Source organism: Scomber japonicus, chromosome 12, assembly GCF_027409825.1.
Source record: "Scomber japonicus isolate fScoJap1 chromosome 12, fScoJap1.pri, whole genome shotgun sequence".
In the NCBI taxonomy this organism is placed as follows: Eukaryota; Metazoa; Chordata; class Actinopteri; order Scombriformes; family Scombridae; genus Scomber; species Scomber japonicus.
The window spans coordinates 13,442,840-13,459,840 of record NC_070589.1 but is presented as its reverse complement, the minus strand read 5'-3'; the positions used below and the strand labels follow the sequence as shown (position 1 = coordinate 13,459,840).

General features: G+C 38.8%; 3 protein-coding genes across 3 annotated transcripts; 1 reads left to right on the top strand and 2 right to left on the bottom strand.

Annotated features, from left to right (window-relative positions):
• Nucleotides 1-63: 63 nt before the first annotated feature.
• On the bottom strand, nucleotides 64-3,759 carry LOC128368914 (DET1- and DDB1-associated protein 1-like). The gene is made up of 5 exons (XM_053329832.1): nucleotides 3,459-3,759; nucleotides 3,117-3,197; nucleotides 2,905-2,956; nucleotides 2,116-2,177; nucleotides 64-1,999 (listed from the first exon to the last, which is right to left on the bottom strand). Exons 1-5 carry the CDS (start codon nucleotides 3,465-3,467, stop codon nucleotides 1,895-1,897), a joined length of 309 nt encoding a protein of 102 aa, XP_053185807.1. The 5' UTR covers nucleotides 3,468-3,759; the 3' UTR covers nucleotides 64-1,894.
• A 1,280-nt stretch (nucleotides 3,760-5,039) lies between these two features.
• Nucleotides 5,040-6,818, bottom strand: mrpl34 (mitochondrial ribosomal protein L34). The gene is made up of 2 exons (XM_053329955.1): nucleotides 6,700-6,818; nucleotides 5,040-5,793 (listed from the first exon to the last, which is right to left on the bottom strand). Exons 1-2 carry the CDS (start codon nucleotides 6,753-6,755, stop codon nucleotides 5,475-5,477), a joined length of 375 nt encoding a protein of 124 aa, XP_053185930.1. The 5' UTR covers nucleotides 6,756-6,818; the 3' UTR covers nucleotides 5,040-5,474.
• A 5,676-nt stretch (nucleotides 6,819-12,494) lies between these two features.
• On the top strand, nucleotides 12,495-14,539 carry abhd8a (abhydrolase domain containing 8a). Its single transcript, XM_053330146.1, has 4 exons — nucleotides 12,495-13,318; nucleotides 13,457-13,627; nucleotides 13,842-14,058; nucleotides 14,191-14,539. Exons 1-4 carry the CDS (start codon nucleotides 12,495-12,497, stop codon nucleotides 14,395-14,397), a joined length of 1,419 nt encoding a protein of 472 aa, XP_053186121.1. The 3' UTR covers nucleotides 14,398-14,539.
• The last annotated feature ends 2,462 nt before the right edge of the window (nucleotides 14,540-17,001 follow it).

Here is a 17,001-nt window from a genome sequence, read left to right as displayed (position 1 = left end):
TATCCATGTTATAGGAAGGAGGGGACAAAAACATTTTGCCATTTGATGAGTTATAGCTTTTACTGTATGTTGTAATCTATACAAGGACAAGATCTGAAATTGACAAAAAAAATACATTTATACAATAAATTCAAAGCAAACCATTAAACAGTAAACATCCCAAACTTAACCAGGTAATGGAATACAAACCGTATGATAATTAACACTCTTCTAAGAAGAGTAGGGAAAATAAAACACAGAATGTCTCTGGATTAAAGTCATACTTGATAAACTTGGTGTGTATTCTACTTGTTTTGACTTTTATGAGCAGCCAAACTGAACATATAACCTTTGAACAGCAATCTATAATTAACATAACAAATGTAGACTCAACCATCAGCCATGCCAAACATTATTGAAAATGTGACAAATACAACTTGCAGCAGATTACATGTTTGCGAAAAGTTATATTTCTACAAGGTGCAACAAAAGAATTCAAGCCTCACCCAGTCCAAAAATTATTTTTGTGTTAATCCAACTTTGGCTTGTATGACTCCAGCATAAAAGAAAATGAAATTACAATATGGCTGACTTGGGGATGACAAAATCAGGGTGAGTCCTTGTTACCTGATAAAAAGGTCAGAACGATCACAATATACACTGTACAAATATACAACATTTGTGTAGCATTATGGAGCAAAGACAGTGTTTATTTAGCCCTGCTGTCAAAAGCTTGTAATTCCAAGCACACATTCCCTCATTGTGATCAACCTGTTTATATAAATGTGAATGGCACATTTATAAAAAGGTTGAAAGTCCTTACAAGTAGCCTACACATTAGTACAGCTTAGTGTACATTTACACATACACCTGCAGTCGTCACCCATTTCGTAAAAAATATGATAACCTTGCTGTTACAAAGATACGAGCACTGCTTATAAAGTGGTAATCTCAAAGTACTGAGCATCAGAATATGGCTACAAATCTGCAGGTCACACTGTAAAAAAAGAGATTGCATCCTTTATTATGACTGTATTGGCTCAAAAGCATCCTTATTTAAAAGGACAGACCAATATCTCAACAGTGGTTCATTTTTTCATCTGAAACAACAATGTAAACCAAAGGGGGACCCTAAGACATAGTGAGAACACACTCGCTTCCATTTAAGGCAATAAATCATTATTCATCAGAAGGAAACACGAGACCATTTCTTTCAACACTTCTGTCTTCTTCCACAACACAGCCCATAACAAAACCCTGAATGGATCTTTACATCTAACAACTAACACAGTGCTGTTTTATTTTTGATTTACTGTAAGGACAGTAATCACATAAAAGCTGAGCTTAAATAATTTTCTCACTGTTATCACATAATTCAAAACAAAAAAAGTCCTAATGGAGAGTAGGACCCACAAAAGATGGCATGCTGCCTAATCGCTGATATAAACTTAAAACATGCATATCTTGGAGATGGTTAGAATAACTTCAGTTGTAAACCATGAAATGGCAGCAGAGGAGCAATGGATTTACTCCCTGCCTTTTTAAAATAATAAAAGGCGAGCATAAGTGACTGGGAACCAGAGGGTTTTGGGAAAAAGGAGGTAGATGCATGTTATTTTCCAAAACTACAAAGACTAAATCTGAGGCAGAGGTGTGGCTTGATGGAAGTAAAAAGGAAATAGTGGGTGAAAGCAGGGGTTTTGGTTGAGAAGGAAATCCAACGTCATATGCAAACATTTTGACCGACACTGCAATGAAGCTTTTGGGATTAACGCCATGTCAGCTGTGGTCTGAAATGATCCTTGTGTGCTTCAGTGTCAAGGCCTGGGTTTGAAAACATATTTATAACCTGCATCTGTGAGTGTGCATTTTATTTGTGCAAGTCAGTCTCTGCTGGGATGTAAAGCACACCATTTTACGAGTCCTCGTTCAGCTCTTGACTGTCGGTTCTGGCAATTTTTCGCGGAGGCGCTGTGTTCTCCCCCTCCGTTTGATCCTGCTCCCGCTTTTTTGCTGAATTCTGATACGGTAAAAAAAGAAAGACATTTAACAAACTGGGAACCACAATGCACATAAATTAAACAGTTAGGACTAGCCTTCACCTCCCTGATGTCAACTCTCATTAGAAACATTTACCTTTTTATCCCACTGTTGATGGAGGTATCGCAATAAGATGTTTGTCTTCTCTGTCACTATGACTGAGGAGAAACAACAGAGACACTGATTAGATCATGAGAGGCATAAAGTTAAAAGGAACAGAAAAGTAAGAATTCAGTTCAAGCCAGCTGTTGATGATGATTTCCTCTCATAGATATCATAAATTGAGATCAAGCCTACACATTAATAGTTGATTTCTGTGCTTGAGGTTAGGGCTGGACCTATCACCTCAGTTATCAATCAAAGCAGACAGGGAAAAGAAATGTCAACACAACCACGAAAAGCACTCAAATAAATAAATGTACACATAAGTCTGAAATGAAAATTAAAATCACAATGAACATTTAACAATTATCTATTCACATTAAGGTGCAAAAATACACATTAAAGAAATGCTTAACAATGGTGCATAAAGTGTTTTTAAATATGAGTAAAGTGTTAATTGTAAACATAAAAATTAAAGTAAAGCTGAGGTAAGGCTGGGCGATACAGATAAACTCAAATATCACAATATATATCTGACCAAATACCTCAATGTTGATATTGCAATAATATTTAGGGTTGACTATTGGTACTTTACACAATGAGATTTTTGATAAATAATCATCAGTAATTTGGATATAATGACAAAGTGGGTAAATGCAAATAATAAACAGCTAGAACAGACGAAGTTTTCCTGAGATATTAACACAATATTGAATCAATGAGAAGAAAGAGAACTGTAGTTCCCCAAGCTCTATACATTTTCCAAAAAGTCAATGTACTTACTCTGCTCTGATGGATATTCCCGGGTTGGAAGATACACAGATGGTCGACGGTTCTAAAATTATATATTGATGTTATTAGTCTGTAGATTTGCTATATTTCCCTTAAACAACAAAGTAATACAACCATGTGACAAAGCATTCTTGATTGAATTTAAAATCTACTTCATCACTGTTATCTGACGACATGATTTAATTACAGACTGGATCACTTACTGATGCTTTACATACAGAGTCAGCATGGAACCTGCTGAAGTTGTTTTTGTTGTAGACAGGCAGACCCTTCAGGAAATCACTCTGCGAGCAGAACAGAAACATATCAACAATTACACAGTTTCAACGAACGTGAAGAGCCAAGTGGTCAGGCAAACTAGGACATAACCAGGTAGCATTAAACAAATTCATCGACTGGCACTGACCCGGACAACTTTCAAGAGGGCATAAACAGTACGTGCTACTTGCCACCACATAAGCAGCATGTGTATCAAACCCGATAAGAACCAGCTCTTCAGTGACCTGCTCGTATACTATTAAGCATCGAACCAGATGTGAACTAACCTTCTCCATGTCTGTTGGACTCGAGCTCTTCTTTCGGTAACTCGGTAGGTTAGGTGGCGTGCGAGTGAAAACCTGGAGAAAATGAGCAGATGCTAGCTAGCTAGCCACTGAGCCTTGTTGTCTTTGTCGTAGCCAAAATACCGGGTTGTTTATCAGTTTGACAGCTTCTGACGACTGCTACAATATATTAACTACACGTTAATTATATATGATCGAACCACATTACTTTAATCTAGTGTAAACTCCAACTGCTATGATTTTTTCAGGCAAAAACACAAACTGAATGTCCTTCGTAGGCTAACTTGCTACTAGTTCACAACTCCATTTTTGTTGTTCGTTTGTTCAGGGGGCAGTTACCTTTCGAAATCCGACGCACCTGATTGGTGGAACAGTTGTAGCCTCCTAAAGAGAAGGAGTAGCTGTGTTCTCATTGGCTAGAAATAGATTATGTAACAGACCAATCCTCCAAAGGAAGGAGGGTTGTGGCAGCTGTATTTTGTCACACCCGCATTCCGTGAAGACCCGCCCTCCTCTGCCTCTGATTGGCTAAAACACGTTGCCTGCGTTGGTTAGGTTGGTTAATGTTTCAGCTCTCTTGGATTTAGGTGTAGGCATAATAGATAGAGTGCTTCTGCGTAGTCCCTAAAATGTATCAAGTCCAAACATGCCAAAGACCTCTATTCAATGTTCAAAAATGATTTGACTAATGTATTATAACAATTATTTAATTCTGGTTGATTTCATGTATTTTTCCCCCCCTGCTGTGTTTGATATGTGTTTGTTTTGATGATAGTCATGGCTCTTTACTGCTGCTTCAGCTCCAAATTATGAGTTAGGCATAAAGAAATGTTTTTCTTCTTTCCACCTTCAGTTGGATGTTTTAGCTTCACTGCGCAGAATGATGTATGTGCAAAGTCTGTTTTCACATTTATCTTTTGAAAATGAAAAGTTTCTCTGTGCTCATTGAAAATAAGGTTTTATGGGCTGGGTCTATGAATGTGATTTGTAATGTCACAAATAGTCTGGAAGCCAATCTTTGTCCAACGTTCAACCCGCTGAAGTGTGATGTGGAAATCTGAAGCATCCAGTACAGGACACTGAGTGAAGTTCAGTGAAGTGGGAAACATCCTGCCTCCAACAGTTAATCTTCTGAAATTAAATATACCATATCATTCAGACCGAATGATATGATTGGTCAGAGTTTTCACAGAATATTATGAGATTGGAATAATGATGAGTTTCTATGCCTGGTGGATCTCTAAGATTTTAGAGTGCCATTACCTTATTAATAGCATTGTAACCTAAACAAAAAAAAATTAAAAAATGTAACAAAGGTAGGGTAGCTTTAATAAACTACAAAATGAAGCTGAATATTTCTGAAAATCCAAACTCCTTTAAATGACATTTAAACACTTAATCCTTTTAGTACAATAAACCTAAACTTAATAACCAACAGAAGATGGCAGTCAAGCTTGAAAATAGTCATATGTACACCTTGAACATGAAGTCAACGGCAGGTCAAGTATTTTTTTATCTTGAAGCAGTAAAAAAACTACAACAAATGCATACCATGTATATTGTGATAGGGTGCTTTTTATTTCCAGGTCACACAGAACTCAGTGCTTTGATTACACCACAATAATAAAACAATGATTTTATTAAAGACACATTGTCTTTTAGCCAAATTATTTTACACAAGCACAAATGTATTAATAGGTTAACATTTAATGAGCCTTGTGGATATATTGAGTATCATTTGGTGAACTTCATTCAAGCAAAAATAACTGGGTGAAACCACCAGGCCTATTTTCATTCAAGGCAGTAGCACCTTGTAAGAGGTCAGTTTCCATTCATGATCAATTAGGTGGGAATGCCAAACCTGACCCACACCCAGTATCACTGATTAACCCAATACATAAGTTCTTGGTGGCTTGGCAAGCACCACGTGCATTCCAATGTCTGTTTCTTGAAAGTCTTACAGGTCAACCACAAAGTCCTGCTTTCCAACCAGGACCATCAATGTGAGAGTGACTTCCGTCCCTTCAACATACGCCGTAGAATCACCTCAATGCCGCCTCTTGAGCTCAGTCTCTTGATCCAACCGTGGGTCCTCTTGCGTTTGATATTCTTGGGCTGATACTCAGTACCTCTTTTCCGCGTTCGTACTTGCTGGTATTGCCACGGAAGTTGCTGGAACACTCCTGAACCCTCAGCCTGTGAAGAGATTGGCCCACATCTGGAAATCTGAGGTCCTGCAGCTGCTCTGGGTACAATCCAGTTGCTGAATAATCTAAGGTGAGTGCTGGCAGTTAATGCAAGGTTCCCTGCAGGAATGCTGAGTGGAAAAAACAAAAACAAAACAAGTATTAACAAATGGTCTTCTTCAATATCAACACATGAACACTGTAATTAAAGTCAAGTTGTAATACATTATGTTGAAGAAATGTATGTGTGGTTCTCATGCACTGTTGCTGCCATGCCATGGTTTTCAATGATATACTGATGACATTTTGCATACAGATTGAACATACATTTTAAAATGGTACTTTCATTTATAACATCCTGTGAGTCACACTTAATCTAAATCTGTCATCACTTGAGCTGTGTTTTATACATTTGAAATGTCCTACAGAACAAGACAATATGGTAGACAATTAGAGGTCATTTAAAAACACAACGTGTAGAGGTGCAAAATGATACCATGGAGGAGTCCTTCATGTCTACAACAAGATTTCATGGAAAACGTGTTGACAAGTGAGCTTCTTCCTGGCTGTTTGACCGTATTTGGTTGTGGATCTTAAAATTAAAGAGTTCAACTGATAAGACTCACAAGGCGAACACATGTGTGTACTGTTCGTGTTTTCACACCGTTGAAAGTCACCATTTAACTTAACACGGTCACTAAACCCTGCTTACACCTGCAGTAGCTATACTGCTGTAACAGTAATTTATGACAATTTACGTTATTAACGCTTGTGTACACAATATATGTTTCCGATTTAGGACTGCCAGTGCTTTGGTTTGATTCGCTGCCATTGCAGTATGATTTGATCAGCTATGTATCACCTAAATATAGTTTCCAGACAGTGTTTAGCTTAGCTTACCTTAGTTACCTGCATATTCATTATCAACTAGCCACGCTGCTAACGGACCGCTAAGCTAATGCTAACGTATCAATGTTAGCATGTTAAACAAACACTGTTGGCTTTAAACCATCGTACAAACAAATGAATGGTGTTACCTGCTAATGTGAGTTAGCCCACGCAGTCGGGAAATAGACGATAGTATAGTATTCATCTTGAGATATTTATACAGTTGACATGGAGAAGTGAATGTCACAAGTCTGCTAGCCACCCAACATGAAGCAACGTGATTGGCTCAGAACTTTCAGCCAATTGAAGTGCTGGTAGCTGGTGAGTGTTTTACTCTTTTTTTTAAACCCTGTATTTAACCTGTATTTAACTCTTTACATTGAGTCCAGCCTGGCAGGGTAAATGTCATAGACTGTATGGTAAATGTCAAGCAGTTTACAGCATGGATAATACTTCCATGGATTACCGAGGATACGGATTTGCGCCATTTCATTAGATCACATTACTGTAAGTAACAGTTATAAATGTACATTTAAATGAATTAATCAATCAGTGCATTATTACTAACAAATACTGACCACTTCATTTGCTAAATAGATAGGCAGGCCTACACAACAGTCAAAAACTATCCTCTGCTGGGATGTCTACAATTTTTTGAAAGGTTATGATGTTTGTGTAAAATGTTTTGCATATGAGGATTTACACATTGTGTATGTTCACAGATATTATTCAGGCAGTTCTGGCCTGCATGATGCATGGTCCATTCCTGTTTTCTCATATGCTGAGACCGGATGTCGTCATCAAGACAAGAGCACAATAAAAAAAATAATTTAAAAAAATCCTATCCGTGTCAGGGAAAAGCAGTTTAACCATGAGTTTAACACACTAACCGACAGACTTTCATATGCAGCTATCAATGGAAAGGCTGCAGGTGGCGCCAAATCATGAACACACAAAACAAAACAACAGATCTCCACTGAGCTACAGCTGAAAAACAGCTATGATAAACTAAATATAATCCTTCCTGGATGTACTAATCTTACTTGTGGAAATAAAACATTCTCTGATTAGTCAGTCAAATTACCATGCAGTAATACTGAATTTTTGAAAATAACAAAGTTATCCTATATAGCCTACTACCCAGATTCTTCCCAGATCCACCCTAATACTTACCTCAGAACAGATTCAAATACTCCTCCCTACCAATGCTTAATACAGGACATATTCTAAATAATGCCTGTTTGTGTCTTTTCATTACTAATTCCAGGTTTCTTTTGTGTAACTTTTAGTTACAAGAGGTGTTTTTAGGGTAAGTCACAGTTCCTATTCTGGGATCCCTAGATTTATCTCAGATGTTAAGATCTGTTTAATCGCTCTTATTGTATTAAAGGACACATCATCAGTAGTGGGCCTCAGGGTCAGTGGGTGTTTTGACCGTTATCACCAGACAACCCCATCTGAGGAAGGACCTGTTGAGTTTGATCAAGCCTCACAGTGTCTCCTATCTGGGGCAGATAATAATGTGTGTCAACCTGTGCTTTGCTTTTGACTCCCTAGTTCACATGACCAATCTGACAAGCCAATCTGAAATCTGCCTTGAAACTACACAAACTTTAATAATCAACACAGGAGAAACTCAACAGAAAAACACAGGCCAAATGAACACTGGCAAAATAACAACAGGCAAATGAATAGCAAAAACACACAGAGACTCAGACAAAACTGAACTGAAAACCAAAACCTATATAGACATGGGGTAATAACTAAACAGGACACAGGTGTGTGAAACACGACAGGTGACACACATGAGGCAATCAACTAAGGCAGGGGAAACACAGGAAGTAAAACTAATAAAATACACAAGGAGAGAATAACTTTCAAAATAAAACACGAACTACGCCAGGATGTGACACTAATACTCCTCCCTATTATAAAACTGATGATGTTTCCTATAATACAATAAGAGTGATTAAAGAGATCTTAAAGTAGGATAGGAAATTGGACTTACCCTAACAGACCTCTTGGAAGAAATAATTTAAAGACACAAACAAATAGGATATCAGGTATCAGGTTTGTGTTTGCCAGTGATTTTATTTTTTATTTTTCTAAATATTAAAAGAAAATCAAATCATTTTAAAATTTCTGCTCATTCCTTTTTGACCACGAATAAGAAAAACAACTCGTATTTAAATATAATCATTTGTATTTAAAAACGAAAATCAAATGTTTTTCAATACTAGAAAATTGAATGACCAAAATATATACGGATCCCCTAATCTGAGAATAAGAGTAAAGCAACCCATATGACACATTGAATCACTGTGTAGATTGAAGATCAGTGTGCTTTAATTCATGAAAATGATGAAACATTAGATGTAAATTAGGTATATTTTGAGATTACTGTAATTTTATAGTTGTACCCAACAGAGAAAAACGTAATACAAGATTTATGCAAGAGTAGCCTTTTAACTGATTAATTGGCTTAATTGATTTTTGGAATAAGAAGACTTTTTTTTTTTTTAAACACGTGTGCCTGACATAATAAAGCAATAGCTGTTGTTTACGCACGCCAAACAATACTAGACAACACAGTTGTTGGCAGCACACAGACACGCCGCCCCATAAACGTCACAGCTGGACTACTCTGTGACAGGCACAGGGCTGTCACAGCAGGGCTGATTTGAAGTGGTAATGTGAGTTCAAGGGTACCAGAAGGACGTCTTAATTCAAAACATAAAGGTCATGTCTGCGCATCAACTGCAATAGCCTAACACGTTTGCAGGCAACAGTTTCTGATGAGACAGTTCACATGATTTCTAATCAGGTGTACACTCTGAAATGGGATAGCACAGGCCTGATTACGGCCATATGTTAGCCTGTTAAGAAAATTAGCCGGACTATCATTTTATCATTTCTGTCACTCTTCACTGATCGCATGCACGCGCACCTGCGTGCGCATCGAGCTGTTGTATCAGCCTTAGCAACAGAGACACGAGGCTCTCCCATTGGCCTCCGCTCAGCCCGCTGCTGTCCTCTATTCGCCTCCCTCACTGCCACTCAGGAGGGAAACTGCCCCAACACTGCTGCGGATACAGGGGTAACAGGGCTGGGTAGGGTCTGGCCTGAGTGCGCAGTGGATGCTGACGGAGAAAAAAACATCGCCGTTTGTATTCGTTATGGGTATCCTACTGACATGCAATTGGCACACATTTATGGATGCATGCGTTATTATCAATCCAGTGCTGCGTGGTAGCAGTGTAATGAGGTTAATTAGAAGCTTTTCCTATTTTGCAGCAACTCTAGAATAGATAAATTGTTGCACCAAATGCAACATTTTTCTCAGTTCAGTGTTATCGGCCCTTGACTGCCATCTATTTGCTGCAGACGTGTAATCACCTTAATCATCAGTAATTCTGCAGGTAAGGAATCGATTTTGTATGCATTATGCTGTCTAATTAGCTCATGTTTATTGTGTGGGAAAACACTGCACGATATTGCATGCATTTGTCCTGCGATATGCAAAAATATTCATATTATCTATCGATAATATGAGCGAAGCAATTATGGCCTAAACCTGCGCACTATTTTTAATCTTTGGATTATTTGTTACACGGCGCTGTAGTTTTGACATATTAATTGAAATTGTAACATACAATGTTTTTTTGTTTTGTTATAGTTCTTATTTTTGTCTTACTATTGGAAATATGCTTGATTTATGATATGATATTTGAACCTGCAGCCTCCTACTGCGGTTATATGGCGTGATGTTTTGAAAGCCATTGGCTTGTTGAACCCTCTAAGCAATAGGACATGTGTGCAATAAACCTTTTTAACAGAAAGTGGAATATATCAGGTCATTTTTCATGTGCAGATGTCGTAGGAATGCGTGACACCGTAGGTTACTGTGTGTATACTCATGTTGTGGAAATAGAGCAGCACACTGTGTACCTAATGTGTGTTACTGTAAGACTTGGCATGTCAACCTATATTCTGCAATGCAGACAAAAATTAACATGCTTGAGTAACCTTCAGTCTGTTTGGGTTTGTGGATTTTGGGAAGGGGTCAAATTACTACCCTCACTCACATTCAAATCCTGGCTGACCATTTTTATCGATAGTAGGTCAGCAGGATAATTTAAATGACAGAGCTGTTGATGGATGCTGCTCTACCTTGTTTTGTGTTGATGAGGTGTGGTGGCATCTCTATGGCAGGGTCAGCCAAGCACACACAAGGTAAGGTGCCAAATGTTCACTTCTGACTCTCATGAGTGACCACTTCTATATACCTCCCCACTGTGTACACCTTTACCTCACCACATTTCAGGTGTAGCTGATGTGGCATGAAAGGCCAGTGTAGCCAAAATATGAAACACATTTTGAGCATAAAGATTGCTGCAGTCTTTCAGATTGACAGCTGGATGCAGCTGCAGTTTTTAGTGTCTGTTTGCTTCTTGCGCTGATTCTCAATTTTAATGTTTGTGGACATGACAGTCAACTTTGGCTTTGCACCAATGTGTAATTGGATAGCACTTTATGCACTGACCTTCAGACCGTCTTGCCACAGCCAACAATAACAACTGACACATGCACACATAATGCGTGCACACATGCCTGAAAGACCCCTTACTCTTTCAGGCATTGATCCCTCATCCATTTTCATGTGTTAATGAACTCTTCTGTGCAGATGTGTATGTACACTTGGTAAACAAGAAAAAAAACGTATATACTGGTTAACAGAAATGTGGAATCTAATTGTCCATGATAAATAAAACATCCACCCTATTCAAGTGGATTTAAAATAATCCATTCTTGTTCATGACATTTTATATCAACAACATACCATGCTTGCATCATGCATTGCTATAAAATATATGAAGTAGAAGGCATGACTGAAACACAATCATGATCTAAAACAATATGCTACATGATATACTATGAGCAGTAAACTGAAGTCTGCCCTATCTGCAGTGGTCTACATACTGCATTCTGTTTCACTGTTTCTGTAACCAGGAAACAATAAAGCCTGGCCATGTAGATGTGACTCTTCCCACTCTGTTTCCTAGAGATAATCAGTCTGTGTTCATATGAAAAGTGAAGACTAATGATGCTCTATTTGCATGACTGCTTAAATGCATCTGTGACTGGACCTGAGCAGGAAAACAAAGATGTTTTTCTCTCATCTCGATTGGAAACAACATAGTTTGGGGAACATCTGTCCTTTTATAATGATACATATTGTGTGCACAGTCATACACCAATGACTGACGTTTTCTATTTATATATATCCTGATTCTGACCATGTCAAAGGGAAGGGTTATTAATAGCAAATGTCCAGGTCGTCATGTGAATGGTGAGTCTTCACTGACATTGAAACTACAAGACAAGTACTGTTTTTATGTTGTGTGTTCATGAACTTGGAATCTCTGAATGTTGAGCTGCTTTTTTGCCCAGGTGAGTATGTTATGAAGGTTAGACATACGTGATGTGGTATTTTGAATTTGCATTGCGGTCTGGAGCCTGTTAAACAGAAAGCATCCTTGTTATTGGCGGGTTTCATTTTACCAGACACTGGCTGTGGACTGATGAAAGGATTAAGAAGACCATTTCATTGTAACTGCGTTGCTAGGAAACAGCTTTGGTCCACTTTCATAGGAACCAAGCTGGGTCCCAATTACTTCCTGTTGAGCTGTTGACATTTGCAAACACTGCGACAGGAAAGAAACTTGGACCTATTTAAAAACTGTAAAATGTTGCATATAATGAATGCTGCAAGAGTTGGGTATTAAGCCTCACAAACCTGTCCTATATTCAGGCATGGTCTCTTTCTCTATTTTGTGCTTATGCATTATGTGTTTTTTAATGATAAGCTTTGTTATATCTGTGCATCAAGTATTTCTCATAATTTCTGATGTTTGATGTTATTGATGTTATACAGGGAAGCACCATGCTGACCAGTATCACTGAAGGGATATTGTGCTGCCTAACTGGGAAGGCTGCCAGTCTGGTCTTACCCCTGGAGTCGTCAGAACCCTCTGATGGCTTTGAGTTTGTGGAGGTGAAACCTGGGAGAGTACTGCGAGTGCGACATATCATCCCTGAGCGTCAGCCAACAGTAGCAGAAGAGCAAGTTGCAGTCAAGGAGAAGACGGATGGGGGTTGTGATGATGATAGCTCTCCTGAGGATTGTAATAAGGAGTGCAATACTGGCAGCAGTGTCCACTGCAAAAGGAAGATTACAGTCTACCGCAACGGCCAGCTGGTGATTGAGAATCTTGGTGATGTGTTACACTCCGAGATCCTGCAGTGTCAGGATGGGGATCTGGAACCCTGCAGTACTGTGGAGGTGGAGCTGGCTGACTACAAAGAAATGGCATCTTCTCCTGACCCCAACCCTGTTCCTCCTCCAGTTCCTCCACCCCCTGGAGAACATAAACCTGCTCCACCTCCTCGTCGTCGTCGCCGCAAGCCCAAGCGCACAGTGCTGATCGACTCAAAGAGGGTGATCTCAAGCTGCAAAGGGACACACTCGGATGTAGCGCTGTTCTTCGTGCATGGTGTGGGAGGTTCACTGGACATTTGGAGCAGCCAACTGGACTTCTTCTCTCGGTTGGGCTATGAGGTCATTGCGCCGGACCTGGCGGGCCATGGAGCTAGCACTGCCCCACAGATTGCAGCAGCTTATACTTTTTATGCCCTGGCAGAGGACCTGCGTGCCATCTTTAAAAGATATGCTCGTAAACGCAACATTCTCATTGGCCACTCATATGGGTGAGTGCTTTAGGATTTGTGAGATTCTTTTGTTATAAATCATTCACCATTGGAAATGTCTCTGAAGCTATTCTAAAGCTGATCACAGTAATTTCTTTACTCTTATATAAATGTTGCCAATCTCATTATGTCTTCCAGAGTGTCATTTTGCACCTTCCTGGCCCACGAATATCCTGACCTTGTTCATAAGGTGGTGATGATCAATGGTGGGGGTCCCACTGCTCTGGAGCCTAGCCTCTGCTCCATCTTCCAGCTGCCATCTTGTGTCCTTCACTGTCTGTCACCCTGTCTGGCGTGGAGCTTCCTCAAGTAAGATCTGCATTTGTACGGTGCCAAAATAGCCACCAGAAAAAAAAGATGACATATCATATAGTAGCTTCCCTCACCACAGACAAAATAGCATTGCTTGTGGATGTTAAAACATTACAATAATAGATTAAAAAACACACTCTGGTACTCTTTCAAAACATGTGATCATCAAACAGTTATAGCTAATACTAATACCTCCTCTCTTTGTCCTTAGAGCTGGATTTGCCCGACAAGGTGCCAAAGAAAAGCAGCTGCTGAAGCAGGGCAATGCCTTCAATGTGTCTCCCTTTGTCCTGCGTGCCATGATGAGTGGCCAGTACTGGCCTGAAGGTGATGAGGTCTACCATGCCGAACTCACTGTACCCATCCTTCTGGTTCATGGCATGTGTGACAAGTTTGTGCCCATGGATGAGGACCAGCGCATGGCAGAGGTACATCACATTTTGATGTTTTTATGTAAATCTATTTCTGATTTCTGATGTCTTATTTAAGATTAAGTGTCTCCTTAATACTTTAATTTGACCTATTATAAAGTTATGCATTCATTTTGGCTGCCTTTCTAGATCCTCCTTTTTGCATTCCTTAAAGTCATTGAGGAGGGAAGTCACATGGTCATGATGGAGTGTCCTGACACTGTCAACACCCTACTCCATGAGTTCTTTCTATGGGAGCCTGACATGTCCAGAAAAGACAGCTGCAAGACAGACACAGAGAAGACTGTCAGTGACACTCTCCAGACACTGAAAATCAATAAGCTAATGGACAAATAACCAACAAGGAGTCCAATTTCATCACAGAACCAAGCAGAAGGCCTTTTTCGACATGTGTTCTTAAGGCTGCTCCAAGGCTGAGAGCTGTTACATACAGGGCCACATCTTAAGGATGCGGATGGCCACTGGTGCTCCAAGATAAAGCAGGACTTATGGCATTGTGCCAAGTAGAGAATGATGGAAAGAACATAAAGATGAGAGGAATGGATGCAAATACACAGTCAGTTTCTGCTTTGCTTTTTGATTTGAGTTTGTGCTCCATCACACGATGTTCGCAAAATGACACAACAGTTAGAGGTCAAAAGGACTGTGTCCATTTGTGATTTGTGAAATGTTTCTGGTGAAGAACTGACTACAACAAGGTACAAGAGGCATAACATCCATGAAATGGAGTCTGAATTCCCTTGCCTTTGTCTTACATATTCTGTGAAGTACTGCAGACCTTCTATTCTACTTTCATGAAGAGGTATTTAACCTAGCATTGAGCCAATATTACTTCTGCTTTCAGAGGAAAACTGGCAACATAATATGTAGTAAACTGAGAAATCACAGATATGATTTGCAGTATGATGACGATGGACAGCTTATAATACAATTTATGTGTTGATAATATTTGTTTATCAAAACTGACTGGATGGTAGTGGGAAATTGGTTAAAGACATTAAATATATACAGATATATCTATATACATGCAAAATGTAATTAATTGCACTAAATGCATATTTAAATTACATTATGCATTCAAGAAGAAACACGTATTCATTGCTCTACTGCAATCCAGCCTCCTATTAACCAACTCTAACTCTGTGCAGTGTATGCCATATGAAACATGAAGACTGAACTCACAGCTTTTGTCAATAAAATTGGCTCATCTATTTCCAAATTAGGGCCATTTATTTTCCGTATATTGACCTCTAACATAAACTCTAAAACCAAAAAGCTACGTGTGTCTATGTTAAGCACAATGTAACCAACTCATCAGTTCATAGTTGCATGAAAATGAAATAATATTTCAATTCCAAAAGGTTGTCCTCCTTTATCCTAGCAGCCCATTCTTCTTCGATAGTGTTTAATATCCAAAGGACGCAAAGTACCGGGGCCCTGCATGAGTTCAGAAAGAGAGAGAGCTGCAATATATTGTCATATTGATAATTTCACAGTGCACATCTCTTTAATCAAAGGAGTGTTCCTCTTTATGTGTAAGTATTACTTTGCCTTTAATCTAAAATAACAGCAACTGCCATAATAACTTGTGGTTGTACTTCAAGCTGTTGTGTCTCTTCTTCTAGCTGATTAATGCAAAACCAGTGTGTTCCCCTACTACTCTCCAGTCCTCCCTGTTTATCTGATGGTGTAAGACTGAAAGAATGAGCTAAACATAATGCTCAATGAAAGACATTCATTCATGAGTGTTGCTCTGTCCCATAGTGGGACTGTAAGGTGCAGGTTAAAGCACAGTCTAATATGCTCTCAGATAGTGCTTATCAGTTGCAGAAGGTGTAAACTGGTGAATTTGAAACTGAGTGTCCAAGGCTTAAAATCAAATATAAGTCAGCCAAAGGAGAAAGTCCCCTTATAAAGAGGGACATTCATACTCACCATGTTGGTCTGTTATATATGCATTTTGACAGAGAATGGATGCAACAAGACCGATTTTATGCAACAGAACAAAATGGAGAAATAGAGTGGAAATAAACTGAACTGGCACTGATGCCAGACCTTTCCAAAAACCAACAAGTGCTGCTGATGCAATGTACTGTACTATACGTATGTCTCCTTTGATGTAAAAGGTTAGTAAAACTGTATGGACTACAGGGTGCACATGTACTTCCTCTTATGCTAAAAGTGTGCATATACAAATTGTCAGTGCTCCAATGTGCTATATCTTTTTGTGGTTAACAAAATGTGTTAATGATATTGTTGCATTTATCCATGGGAATCATAATATGCACTGCCTGAATGTAGATGCATATAACATTATATAGCCTATCAAAACAGTTGTTTTCAATGTATGAATGTGCCTTTCCTGGCATGAAATAAAACTGATGTTCACAGTCTACAGGTGCTTTTTTCAGTCTGTGTAGTAGTGTAGTCTGTTTTTCTTCAGGGAGTATTGGATATAATAGAATTACATATATGTCTTCATAAATGGAATAATTGAAGATGACACTTTTGCATTTGGTTCTAATAATAATAAAATTAAATTAAAAACAAAACAAAAAGACAATTTTGGAAAAAGGTAGACTAAATGCTCAACTCTGTTATAAGTGTCTGTTATACAGCTGGGCTTTTTAACTATAAACACTTAAAAACACTTGCATGTAGACCACTACAAAGTTTACAATGAAACACATTTCACAAATCTACAATTTGTGTGTGTGTGTGTGTGTGTGTGTGTGTGTGTGTGTGTGTGTGTGTGTGTGTGTGTGTGTGTGTGTGTGTGTGTGTGTGTGTACAGTTTACATGTATGTATGTGTGTATGTATGGTGCAAATTCTATGTTTGGACACTTTCTCATTCAAATGAGTGAGCTGTCTGGACTTTTGGCTGGTTCTTTATATACATGATATGTAGGTAACATTACTCCATATTTAATTTATTTTGT